At 47.2% G+C, this 12,500-nt stretch overlaps 4 protein-coding genes and 1 pseudogene across 4 annotated transcripts in view; 4 read left to right on the top strand and 1 right to left on the bottom strand.

The window, feature by feature from the left end:
• Positions 1–5,737: 5,737 nt before the first annotated feature.
• Positions 5,738–7,178, top strand: LOC126578257 (uncharacterized). The gene is made up of 3 exons (XM_050240640.1): positions 5,738–6,149; positions 6,235–6,675; positions 6,755–7,178. Exons 1-3 carry the CDS (start codon positions 5,883–5,885, stop codon positions 7,028–7,030), a joined length of 984 nt encoding a protein of 327 aa, XP_050096597.1. The 5' UTR covers positions 5,738–5,882; the 3' UTR covers positions 7,031–7,178.
• A 174-nt stretch (positions 7,179–7,352) lies between these two features.
• Positions 7,353–8,198, top strand: LOC126578259 (uncharacterized; annotated as a pseudogene).
• Positions 8,199–8,321: 123 nt separating this feature from the next.
• LOC126578260 (protein preli-like) lies at positions 8,322–10,516 on the bottom strand. The gene is made up of 3 exons (XM_050240644.1): positions 10,046–10,516; positions 9,400–9,613; positions 8,322–9,311 (listed from the first exon to the last, which is right to left on the bottom strand). The coding sequence occupies exons 1-3, from the start codon at positions 10,135–10,137 to the stop codon at positions 8,961–8,963; spliced, it is 657 nt and encodes a 218-aa protein (XP_050096601.1). The 5' UTR covers positions 10,138–10,516; the 3' UTR covers positions 8,322–8,960.
• A 135-nt stretch (positions 10,517–10,651) lies between these two features.
• LOC126578256 (nucleoporin Nup43) lies at positions 10,652–11,997 on the top strand. Its single transcript, XM_050240638.1, has 3 exons — positions 10,652–10,991; positions 11,055–11,479; positions 11,563–11,997. The coding sequence occupies exons 1-3, from the start codon at positions 10,691–10,693 to the stop codon at positions 11,911–11,913; spliced, it is 1,077 nt and encodes a 358-aa protein (XP_050096595.1). The 5' UTR covers positions 10,652–10,690; the 3' UTR covers positions 11,914–11,997.
• A 141-nt stretch (positions 11,998–12,138) lies between these two features.
• LOC126578261 (protein LTO1 homolog) overlaps positions 12,139–12,500 on the top strand; it is a 492-nt gene continuing 130 nt past the window's right edge. The window contains exon 1 of the mRNA XM_050240645.1: positions 12,139–12,500. This exon is cut by the window's right edge and continues 130 nt beyond it. Within this exon, the coding sequence (XP_050096602.1) occupies positions 12,190–12,500 (311 nt within the window). The 5' untranslated portion in view covers positions 12,139–12,189.

The following is a 12,500-nucleotide window of genomic DNA, read 5'->3' as shown; positions in this document are numbered from 1 at the left end:
CTTAAAGAAGATCACCAACGTGGAATGACTAATGCCTTTAAAAGTAGCAATATTTGTTAAGTTTGGTTGTTAAGTAATTATGTTGTGTTTGGTCATCAATAGTATCAAATTGATGTGTCTGCAATGACAGCAGTGTTCGAAAAATTGAGTGAAGAAACATTTTTTCAACATGATTTCATTTTCGATTACAAACCCCTGAAAGTACCGGTTACCTGGCGCCTCCACCATAGGATTTTCGGCAACGGTGCTAAATCATTTCGTATTTCCGGCATGGTGATCAGTTTTGGCTCTCTCGGTATGGCATTTTGTTGGAAGAAGCAAGCTTAATAAAGCCATGCACCCTCAAATCATGTGGACAAACGAAGCGTCCCCGGAAAACAATAACCTCGCGAAATGTGACTCAGTCACGCGATTAGTTTTCAGGTGATAGTCTGCCCTCCTACAAACAAACTCCTACAATGATAATCGCTGACGCTTGTATATTGATCGCAACGCGGCCAGCTTCACACACAAATATGAGCCGAAGACTCCCTATGCCTCTTCCCAAACTCTAGAATCGTTTCGATGGTCGCCGTTTCAAGACACTGGCCTAACAGAACCTCATCGTCATGGAGCTATTGGATTCGATAACGCCACTCATTACTGCGGTAGCTATAAGATAGTTCAAGCAATATTGGATCACGCACGAAAGGCACGTGTGATCGAAGGAGTTGGAGTGCTGGCTGGTATCGCTTTCGCTATCGAATCAACGGTTGTTAGCTTTGGCAACAGACAACAAACTATCAAGTTGGCGACACATGAAGCATGTCAGGATATGATTAAAAGAATTGACGGCTGTACCCTGCTAGAGGACATGAACTGGACCGAGTATACCCTTGACATTGGAATTAATGTCACATTTAGAGTCCTTCTTCCACTGGGACTTCCGCTGGAACTATCAGGGATCGATAAAGGGGATAATAAAATGGGAGTTACTTCATCATTGATAGACACTCTAACGGCTCTTCAGAAAGTTACGGATCGTTTCTTCAACGATTGTCCCGTTGTGCATGCAACCTTCGGTTTGCAGAACGGTGCCACACGTCATTTCTGGCAGATTGAAGACGCCGCTTGTGTCTACGAAATTCTACCACCTGATAGCTCCATCGATCTAGCAGTTACCATGCGTTTCGGTGATGATTCAAATGAAACACCGCTCCATAAATGTTTCCCCGATGGTAGCCTGTCGATGGTGAAGTTGCTCGTGGACAATGGAGCTAATCCTTTGCAGGCAGATGCATCCGGGATGGCCCCAATCCATCTAGCGTTGCTCAACTCATCGGACTTTAACGTAGGGCGCTATCTGTTCGATGAATGTATTGCCCGCGATCTGCGCAACTCGAAAGGAGCTTCACTGTTGGAGCTTGATGATGGAAATGGAGGAAATAGGTTGCTTCATACGGCTGTAATGACCGGACGGCGTGATATTATTGAGCGATTGATTCGATTAAATGTTGACGCATCGGCCGTTAATAGTATCGGTGTGACGGCTGTACATCTAGCCGCCGGTACGGCAGTACATCATTGCGTAAAGGTTGTTCGGATGCTGCTGGAATACGATTCATCGATGCTTGATGTACTGAACCCTATGGGTTACACCTTGCTGCACTATGCCGCAAAGTTGAATTCTCTCGAATTACTCAGTGAATTGTTAAAGTTTGAACCAAAGCTTACGGTGAGAGCACAACTGACACCCCTCGCCACCGCTATACTGTACAAGCATGTCGACTTTGCGAGACAGCTGCTCAACTATGCCATCGAGAAGGGCATCAAAGGGATCACCAAGATCGAAGATGAAGAAATTGTGTTTCTTTCCCTGCTTTGCGATAACTACGAACTTTCGAAAGCCCTACTCGAGTACGAACTTGGCCACTCATTAGATGAAATAGATGTCAGCGAGCTGCCCTGTCTAGAATCCATTCTGAATGGTATGCTACCAATAGAACCCAATATACCAATGCTTCAATACGTCCAGGTTATCGGATTGAGAGAGGCAGAGGAGTTTTTAAGTTATTTACAAGGATTGCATTCTTCGACAGTAGAAAACTCTAAATCTATCTCATAAATGGAGATTTTCAAAATCATTGTATCATAGTAGCGAAAAATTATATGTATTTTGAAATAAAGAATTAATTTAAAACCAAATGAACGGATTTTTTTTGCATTTTGTATGCGCTTGTATGTTTGATGCGATGTCGAACCGATTCTTCTTGGAGTACGGAGTGGATTTCATTAAATTTATTTCTTCGCCTTACGAATCATTTATTTCGATACCGATGTTTTTTGTCCACTTACTGAGCGTCCTTTTTGTCAGTTGTAGCGCCTAATAAATAATTAAGCTGGTTAGATAATTTGTAAATTAAAAAAAGTACTTCGACAAAAATACTCTCTTTAGTGGCACAGCACCTTCATATCTCATGTAGTCTAAAGTGGGGCTGAAGATGAAGCGAGACAGAGACTCCGATGGTTATCTTTTTCTGCTCCTAGAGGAAGGTTGTTGAGTTTTACGATTTAACGTCCATGAGCTGGGCCATTTGTTAGTAAGTGCGAAGGTTTTTACGGTACAGTGTTAGTTTATTATCATTTTTATTGCGTGTGTATTTTGCGTATCGTCGTTTCTAAAACCTCAGTAAAATGACATCAGTAGCCAGCAATCAAGCGACGCTACAGGATTTGATGCAGTGGCGAAAAATAACGGATATTTGGGCAAGTGTTTACGACGTTTTCGGTGAATCTATAAGGCCAATCGTGTGACACAAATCGCTTGGTTTCACTAAGCAATCACTAAGCCGATCACTAAAACTTACTGCAATCCTCGAACAGGTTAAGTGTGCTTGCTCGATCCAGACCGATGATGTTATTGATCCGTGTTGGTTTTACGATACATTCTTCGAGCTCAGCCTATCGGCAGTACCGCTCAAAGAGACCTCCTTGGTGGAGTTCCTGCAATCACAGTTCCCGGACTTTGAGCTAGCGTTAACGATTGAAGGGGAGATGACGGAGGTCGATTGCATCCTTGTGTACTCGCTGCTTCTGTATTTCTCCTGCTTGCTTCATCCCATCCCTCGCCTGCAGGACGTATGTAAGCAATTCGCCAGCCATGAGCAGCGAATAGTGAAAGGCTTCCTGGAGTGCTTTCTAACGACGAACAAAATCAACCGTTGGTTCGTAGGGAACGCGATCGGAAGTGCTGTCCGTTCCGCGGCTCCCAGTTCGCAGCATCCGTGGAAAGATGACGATTCCAGCAGCCAATTGCGTGAAGTGAAGCACAAGCTTAAAGATCTCAACCAGCAGCTCGAAACGGCTCGGTCGGAAAATGCCAGCCTCAGCAAGGAAAATGAATATATACGGAGCAGATTAGTCACAATGAAGGAAATGGAAAAACAAACCCACTGGCTACGAAAGCGGTACAAGGATGCCGATGAGGAGTGTCTGGCGCTGCACAGCGAGATGGCAGCCTGCAATGATGTGCTGGCGAAAACAAAATCAGAACTGCACGATCTACAACGGCGATATTCAGCGCAGCAAGTCGATCTCGCCGATAAAACGCAAAAATGTTCTTCCCTAGCGATCATGCGTGAAAAGCTGAAGGATACAGAAGATTTACTTGCCGAGCTGAACGTTGCCCATCAGGAGGTCTTGTGCAAGCTGGCACAGAGCGATCAATCGACGGATTCGGTCGTACAAGCGCTAACCAAAGCGGTACGGGAACAGCAAACCAAACTCGACCAATGCCAGTACAGTTCCGAAGTCCTCGCGGCTAAGCTTTACATGGCACGGCTTGAGAATGAAAAGATGAAGCAAGAAATGGGGGCGATTCTGGAGCAATGTGACTTGGAGAAACGGGAAGCAAGAGCGATTTGCGAAGAAAATATGGACAAAATGAAAGAACGCATGGTACGTAGTTTGTTTGGCAAATGACACCATTTTCCGATAGCTATCGCCTATAAAACGAATAGCTTCGTCAAATGGATACAGGAAGATCTGAGATATGCATACCCCATAAAAAATATGGTTTCTTAATACCATATTTTGGTTTCGTAATACCATATTCTCCGTTTGAAGTTAATTGTTTCTAAAAACATGCACTTTCGAGACCTTTTTCGAAATTTTCGTTTCTGTTTTATAATCATTTGCTTCCTGAAAAATCTTTACAGGAGCTACTGCAAGAACAATTGGCGCTGGAGGAGCGTAAAAATGAGAATGCGCCGCAACAAACATGTAAATGTGATTCTATAGAAGTGGAACTTATTAAGGCAAATGCACCGCAGCAAGTATGCCCTCGTAAGTATAAAAACGCAAAAATAATTACAAATGCCCCACCTCGAATCTAATCACTTCGTTTAGCCGCAGCAAATATTAAAAAAGAGAGCGAAGAGCCTGAGCTGTTTACCGCTGCATATCTTGCGGATCTACAAAACGGCCGGTGTGGTTTGCCAAGTGGAAGCCAAATTTCCAACTCGGAGCTAATGCAACGTAACTCAATGGTACTGCCACATCTGCGCACCAACTATACGGCGCTGTACTCGGAGTGCGAGATGGTCTCAAGTGATACAACGGTAGGCGCTAAAATCACATGGTTTTTTTAGAGTTGATTCAACAAATTGCGTTTCTCTTGTTATTCCAAATGAATGCAGCACAACATTGGGGAACCGAAAAACAAAACGTCGGACCAGCACAAGGATAAAGTTAGGAACGTAAAACCAACCGGTTCGTCTTCGGTAGCTACCAGCAGCCACAAAGGCAAACCCCTCAGCACTGGCGTTAAGACTGGTGCAACGAAAACGCCTGGCATACAAAATCAATTGCTCAGTTCATCGAATCTGCTTTGTATTTTGAGCCAACACAATGAGGTAATTCAGGGCAGTGGCTTTATCTCCTTACTTCCAACGTCGATAGGCGTTGAGACTCATGACTAGGTTTAGCTCAGAACGATGTTCGCGTTAAGTCTAAACTTTTCTTGTTAAACTTTTCTTGACGATGTTAATCACCACCTTAGGACACACCGACTGGTGCAAATATCGAGGATTCCAGAAGCTCACATCCGATGAGGGATATGACGGTCAATGTTTTGCGGGAAGCTATCACGATGGTTTTAAACAATCGACAACAGAATAATGAAGATCCGACCGATCGCCCACCGAACCCGGCCCCGAGGTGTACTAACGGTGGCTCACAATCGGCAGGCAGCAAAAAGCAGAGTCGGAAGCGATCAATCCTGTTTGATGCGAACCGCCGGTTGGACGATGTGCAAAGCGGTAGTCGGCGTCAACCGCGACAATGACGCAACTCTGTAAAAGCCTGTTTGCTCAACATTGCGATTTCTAGCTAATCTTTCTCATCTGATGTGCAGGTTAATATTATTGTACGCATTTTCTTATGATTCCGATTTGTTGTAAAAAAATAACAAGAAATCCCTTTTAAATTGTGATATAAATAAATCAAATCAACGTAAATTAAATCAACCGACTCGTAATCGTTCGTAAGTGATCCAACCACAATTAAAACCGTTTTTAATAAATATATTTTCATCACTTGATTTGCACACTGTTTGCTGTTGAAACTCAAAAGAGAATCACAACAGTAGCATTGGCAATATAAAGCCCCTAAATGGCCAAACCGTTGCGCATAGTCTTTTTCATCGTGACAGCTGCAAGGTTGAAGACGCGAAGATTTGTTGTTTTCATGAAGCTGTGGTGGTCGGTTCGGCGACAATATTGTATCGAGATTCGGCGCCAAAGAGGTTCCGGAAGTGATAGTTTATCGTGTGGAGACGTACTGGAGTGTGTTAGCTGAGAGAAGGAGCAGTTTAGAACCCGGCAAGCACAACACCGAACGCCAGGATGGATCAAATGCTACCGAGTCCGGGGTTTTCGATCCCCAGCATCGGTACACCGCTGCATCAGCCCGAGGAGGATCAGCAGATTTTACCGCATGCCTACCAGCAGCAACAGTCGATGCCACACATGACACCGATGGGTGGGCTCAGCTCGAGCAATTACAGCATGGGAATGCCGGCCATCGGCACACCATCCGGTTCCGGCAAAAGCATGCACACTTACGCTCCGAGCTTCTCTACACCACAGAACATGATCCAACCCCAAACACCGGTAAGTAATCTGGCAGAATGGAGTGGGCTGCATTGGGTATCATATGATTGACCTCTTCACCGTGTCCTTGTCGCGACACTTCCAGCAAAGTCTCATGTCCCCGATGGTACCGATGACGGAATCGAAGGCAGCTGCTACTCCCCGGGCTGATCATGCGAGCAGCGGTAGTAGCGTCCGTGATCCGGAGAACATCGGCAGTGTTAACATCCATCAGACCATGGGACCGGCCACTCCGATGACGCCCATGACACCGAGCGAATCGGCCATCCTGCCACAGCTGCAGAACATCGTCTCGACGGTGAACCTGAGCTGCAAGCTGGACCTCAAGAAGATTGCCCTGCACGCCCGTAACGCCGAGTACAATCCGAAACGTTTCGCCGCCGTTATCATGCGCATCCGGGAACCGCGCACGACGGCCCTCATCTTCTCCTCCGGTAAAATGGTCTGTACTGGAGCGAAAAGTGAAGAAGATTCACGGCTAGCGGCTCGCAAGTACGCTCGGATCATTCAGAAGCTGGGCTTTACGGTAAGTCATCCGGGAGCTGGGCATTACCGGTACGCAGGAATCGGTCTAATCGATGATTTTGATTTTTTCCTCGTTCCAGGCAAAGTTTCTTGACTTTAAAGTACAAAACATGGTCGGTAGCTGCGATGTACGGTTTCCGATTCGGTTGGAAGGGTTGGTGTTGACACACGGCCGGTTCAGCTCGTACGAACCGGAACTGTTTCCCGGGCTCATCTACCGTATGGTGAAGCCCCGTATCGTGTTGCTGATTTTCGTGTCCGGCAAGGTGGTACTGACCGGGGCCAAGGTGCGACAGGAGATCTACGATGCTTTTGAGAACATCTATCCGATCCTGAAGAGCTTCAAGAAGCAGTAGAAACGTCTGCGGCCAGCGGATAGAGGAGAGCATTTGTTGTTGCGTACGTGCATTCGTGTTTAGAGATAAGCACCGTGCGGTGTGGCTGCATTGACAAAAGCAAATATCTGTAATAAGACAACCTTACTATTAAAATAAATAAGATAACCGTTTGGGAGAAACATAAAAAATACATATAAAAGTGTGTTTTTATAATTGTCCTTATCATCCATAAATTGGCAAACAAAACTCGCAACAACGGATTAGACGGACTGAATGTTCAATTAATAATTTGATCGTCTCCTACCTTTTTAGCTGGTGTTGCTGTGTTCTCGTCCGCAATATGGCAAACTACAAGAGCAGAAAAGATGAAGAGCGGGAGTTTTGGAAAGAGTTTATTGAGATGTACCGTCGTCTTCCTGATTTATGTAAGAAGAAACGCAACGGGTACACCGATAAAAACAAAAAGGAAGCTTCATACGAAATACTCATTGAAAAAATGAAGGAATTTGCGGACAAGGCAGGTGTTTGTACCAAAATCAATGCTCTACGTTCTACCTACCGACGAGAGTTGCGTAAAGTAAATTCTGCCCGACGTACAGGCGAGGAACATGTGCCAATTTGGGTTTACTACGACGCCATGAGTTTCCTGAGGAATCACAAAACCCCTTCGGATATGCGGTACAATAATCAGACACAGAGTTTAGCGAAGAAAGTGACGAAACCGAGGTGCAGTTTTATTTCATTCCGATTTCTAATGTATAATAAGGACTTTTGAGGTTACACAGATGTTTCCACTGATTTTGTTGCAGATCGATGAAGCCAGTTCTCAAGCGTCCCAGCATGTATCCAGCTTGCAGCAAACGTACAATCAATAACCGATGATACATGAATCCTCGACGGAAAGAGAAGAATCTAAAAGGGCCAAGTTATTGTCTTTGGCCAGCAAACGGCTTACAAACTCGCCCACAGAAACCGAGCTCCTTGTTAAATCGTGACTTGTAGATTACGATAAAATGAGGCCAGATCAGCAATTGTTTGCTAAAAAATTCATTAATCACGTTCTGTTCGAAGGACAATTGGGTAATCTGCATAGAAATGCAATCACTGTGAACAGTGCACCTCAGCCAAACGGTAACTCCCATTGCGCTCATGGGGCACATCCGCTACAGGGATAAAATGCTGGACAATCAGTGGAACAGATGCATAACTAGGCACTTGGTTCGCTTGAGAACCCTTTTAAGAAAGAACAATCTATTTGAACGTTATCAGCGATGTGTGTTATCTCTTTATATCTATAGTTGTTAAGTACAAGTAAACGGAACTCGTCGTGTCGTAAGGAAACACCTTTTCTTTAGCTTCGCATGGATGATTTTTCTTTATTCTAATGTACAATTGAATATTCTAATTTAATCAGCTAAACCCTAATCCTTATCTGTTTTGCACAATCACCTGAACCCTTGTGCCGGAAACGCACAGGAAATGGTCACTCTCTTATTACGAGCTCCGTCGTCTGTTCGTCTTAGAAGGGTACCAACATAACTTAATCAACTCATTGGCCACTCATCTGGCCACTCGGTCGGTAATCGGTTCGCCATGTCTTTAGTAGAATGCTAACAATGGGTACACGCCATCGCACTGATCCGCTAGCGGGGTTGCTTCTACCAGAGGAATTTGTGTTAATTTATCATTGAAGCAGAACACGTGGAATGATGATCGATACGACGCAACGGAATCGGTAGTACGAACAAACGGTGTGTACGCAAGGGAATACTGTGTGACCCACAGAAGCGATGGCGTAGCGTATGGCCTGTTACTGACTCTACCGTCTAAAGCGCGTAAAACAGCTCACGGAGCGGAACCGGAATGGACGGCTGCCTGTGCCTGTGTCGATCGACCGTACGCATCAAGCGTCCTTTCGAGCATCACACGAACGGCAGCCACTCTTCTTTTAACCCTTAACGGACAGATTTTGTACCAAGTGTTCGGCCTTTGCTTTCATTTGATCCGAAGCGTGCTTGGCCGCTTCACGCAACTTCTGTGCCTTCGAACCGTGGTGATCTTTGGCCGTGGTGCTCGCGGCTGCCGCCAACGCTGCCGGATGGTTCGGGAACATGTGCTGCAGCACAAAGTTAAACCCGTCCACCGTTTTGGCGCAGTTCTTCTTGAACCGATCGAGCCCAAACGCACGAATTGCCGTCCCGAATCCGTACACCGACGAGTCGATCCATGCCGATCGTATAGCGATCGTTTTTCCCGGATGATCCGGAAGCGATTTGTAGACCACCTGCTCGACGACACTCTAGTCGCCGCGTGAGGAATGAAAAAAAAAACAAAGGAATTAGATTGGGTCGCTCTCCTCCGGTTCCCCATTACCGTCCGGTTCTTACCATTATTTTGTTAAATCCAATGTTACGCGTGTACGTCACGAGAGTTCGTTCCTTGGGATCCACGACCGACTCCTCGACGATGTTGACCGACTTTGCCTTGAAGAAGCGTTCGCCCCACTTCGGGACACGGTTCGTCTTCGTCAGTAGCCGCTTGCTGTGCAGCTTCCCGTTCCGTATCTCCCGGCTGACCGTATCCTCCGACAGGACGTGCGAGCTGCGGTGTACCGGGAACAACAGATGGTCATCATTGGCATTTAGTAAGGGTGTGGTGCAAGCAATGGTGGCCTCCGATAGGCCACAGCGCCACCGGCAACGTCACAGATCACAGACGGGTACAAAAATAGAACGAAACGTGCACGATCACGGTTCACAGCCGGCGGCTGCGGTCCGCATCCCGCCCGCATGCAATGCACATTACATAATGCGTGCTCTGCGATGGCCTTAGACCACGTCGCTGTTGATGGTCCGCCGTCAGTTGGTTTGGCGCGGACCGCAACCTCAATCAGCGGAGCTATTTTCTCGCTAAACACAGAACCTCGAGAGCCATCGAGAAGCCACCGCACCACACCACCGCAGCAGTAGTGCACTTCGGATCGGATGTTCGCCTTTGCGCAAGTCAGCGATTCATTTTGCATTTTGCACTTACCTAAAGGGATTTGGGTAACGATTCCAGAAGCCCTGCGTCACTTGCTCCCACGAATAGTTGAAGACGGTGGAATTTTCATAATATTTTGCCATTTTGGCTTTACGTTCTGACGATTTGGTTCGTTCGATCGAAGTAACCCTCTTTCGGGTGAAGACTGAAACACACCCGCGAACCGGTGGCCTTATCGGGGGAGACTGGCAGCGAAATCACTTTCGATTTTGCCCATCAGCTGCCGATAAGTTACCGGCGGACGATTCTTCCTTGTTTTTCCTTATCAACACACACCAGCTTGGGCTATCTTTCTTCCCAGGTCGCGGAAGGGGAATGATGATTGAGTGGTTATCTCCGTCGTTCGGTAGCACTTTGTTTCACAAGATTGGAATTTGGCTTCTCCAAATACTGAATCGCAAACAGGAACTTCGCGCAATTTCTTTAACTCTCGCGAAGGGGCTCTTGATTTTGCGGACCACAAGAAAACAGAGAAAAAAATATCGCATGTCGCAGCTGTCAAAATCCGACATGCGGCCAAGGTTCATATATTTGGACATCGATTTCTATGCACCTTATTTCTGAGGAGCGCGCGCCGCGTCCTTGCTCGCCGGTTAATATTCGTTGTGGCCAAGAAAAGAAAATCAGAGGCCGAAAATGGTATCAACACTGGAAGATTCGTCGGTGATTACGTGTGAGGCCGTGGCGGATCAGATGTCGTGTGTGCGCTGGGTCAACGATGGTCGCGGCACGCAAGGATCGTTCGTCACCGGTTCGTATGGGGATGTATCGAATGTGCTCGCCTGGTGGCAGATGTCCACCCCAGGGAATCTCGCTGATGGTGACTACGAGGAGGAACACAAGGTACCGAAGCGCTTGGCTGAATCATCCATCCAGGGGGACATTACGGCGCTGGAGGCCGGTCCCAGCGGAACACTCGTTGCCGCAACCTCCGAAGGTCGGTGCACCGCATCGTCCTTTGATATCCTTTTCTAATGCACGTCTGTTGCCCTTTTTTCAGGCCTATGCTGTGTGTTAAAGATGGAGGAAGTGCTGGGTGAGCATCGACTGCAGCTAAACCACTGGTTCCGGGGTAGGCACACGTTCGGCGATGGGGAAGAGGCCAGCTGTACGGGGCTATCGGTGTACGACACGATGGTAACGACCGTAGGCGAAGACGGCCGCCTCTATCTTTACCGGTCACTGCAGGACACAACACCGTTGCGCGAGTATCAAGATGCCAATGGGTCTAGTTACCGCTGCTTGAAGCTACTTGACTCCAACAAGGTGCTCGTGGGCAGTAGTAACGATCTGCTCCATTGCTACGATCTGCGCGATCCATCGGAACGGCCCTCGTTCTCACTGTACACGGGCGAAGAGAAGGATGAGTCCAAGGGTTCGTCGTGTGCCGTCTGTATCTGCCCGATGCTGGGTCGGGAAGAGTTCGTACGTATTGATCCCAACAGAACCGCGTTTCTAGTTACTAGCGCCCCGATTTCTTACGCCAACTGTACGTTACTTTTCGCTAGGTATTTGCCGGACTTGACAGTGGCACAATCATGGGATGGGACCTGCGGAATCCAAACGGCGTGACACAGAGTATGGAGGGCCACACAGGTGCAGTGACCGAACTGTGCTTCCCAACCTATTCGGCGAGCACCATGATCAGCGCGTCGGACGATGGAGACGTCTGCCAGTGGCAATTCGATGAGCAGCAATGGGAGGGCAGCAGCATCACCTTCCAGCAGCTGGTCAAGTGCCTGACACGCATCCTGAAGCAACGCCACGCCATCCGTTCGATCGATGCGAATGCCAAGCAGCTGGTTGCGGTCGGCGATGGGCGGATGATATTTGTCTTTGATAGCATTTGGAGTTATTAGGGACATTAGGGGTGTACCGGGGCGGCTTACCGCGCGGTTTATTGATCGGGGAGGGAATATTTCTAGATAATAAAACGCAGTATCCATTAATTGATCATTTTAAAGGATTTTCACAGATCCTTTCCAAACGACCGAACATTCCATTTTCAAACAAACATTCGAAAGTGACAGATCGACGTAGCCGCCTTTGTTTACGTTTCGCTTGCTCGGCTAAAAATGCAGATTTCTCGCCGCACGTGCTCTCGGATTCAGGTGATCCGCCGTCCCTAGTTCATCATGCCCGGTTCCTGCCCCGTTTCAGAGCAATCAGAGGACACCGGCCACGATATCAACGATGTGTTTGAGGATATCTTTCTGACCGAAGAGCGTATCGTCGAGGAAAGTTTTCACCAAGGGCTCGAGGACGGCCAACAGCAGGAGTCCGTCGTGGAGGCGCACGATTACGGCTACAAGAAGGGAGCGGAAATTGGCCGTGAAATCGGATTCTACCAAACGGTAGTGAGTGAAATCAGTACGCAGGAAGAAGTGACGAGCAACGAAAAGGTCGCTGCACTGCTCGGGGAAGTACAAGCCACACTCAACAAGTT

This window comes from Anopheles aquasalis, chromosome 3 (assembly GCF_943734665.1).
Source record: "Anopheles aquasalis chromosome 3, idAnoAquaMG_Q_19, whole genome shotgun sequence".
Lineage (NCBI taxonomy): Eukaryota > Metazoa > Arthropoda > Insecta > Diptera > Culicidae > Anopheles > Anopheles aquasalis.
This window is presented reverse-complemented; position numbering and strand designations above follow the sequence as displayed.

Bases quoted from the DNA above. Each gene is read 5' to 3' on its own strand.
- LOC126578257 (XM_050240640.1), top strand. From the start codon at position 5,883: ATGGATCAAATGCTACCGAGTCCGGGGTTTTCGATCCCCAGCATCGGT. The intron at 6,150-6,234 runs GTAAGTAATCTG...CGACACTTCCAG, and splicing joins TGATCCAACCCCAAACACCG to CAAAGTCTCATGTCCCCGAT. The intron at 6,676-6,754 runs GTAAGTCATCCG...TCCTCGTTCCAG, and splicing joins TTCAGAAGCTGGGCTTTACG to GCAAAGTTTCTTGACTTTAA.
- LOC126578256 (XM_050240638.1), top strand. From the start codon at position 10,691: ATGGTATCAACACTGGAAGATTCGTCGGTGATTACGTGTGAGGCCGTG. The intron at 10,992-11,054 runs GTCGGTGCACCG...CCCTTTTTTCAG, and splicing joins CGTTGCCGCAACCTCCGAAG to GCCTATGCTGTGTGTTAAAG. The intron at 11,480-11,562 runs GTACGTATTGAT...ACTTTTCGCTAG, and splicing joins TGCTGGGTCGGGAAGAGTTC to GTATTTGCCGGACTTGACAG.
- LOC126578260 (XM_050240644.1), bottom strand. From the start codon at position 10,137: ATGGCAAAATATTATGAAAATTCCACCGTCTTCAACTATTCGTGGGAG. The intron at 9,614-10,045 runs GTAAGTGCAAAA...GGTACACCGCAG, and splicing joins CGTTACCCAAATCCCTTTAG to CTCGCACGTCCTGTCGGAGG. The intron at 9,312-9,399 runs GTAAGAACCGGA...CGCGGCGACTAG, and splicing joins TTGGATTTAACAAAATAATG to AGTGTCGTCGAGCAGGTGGT.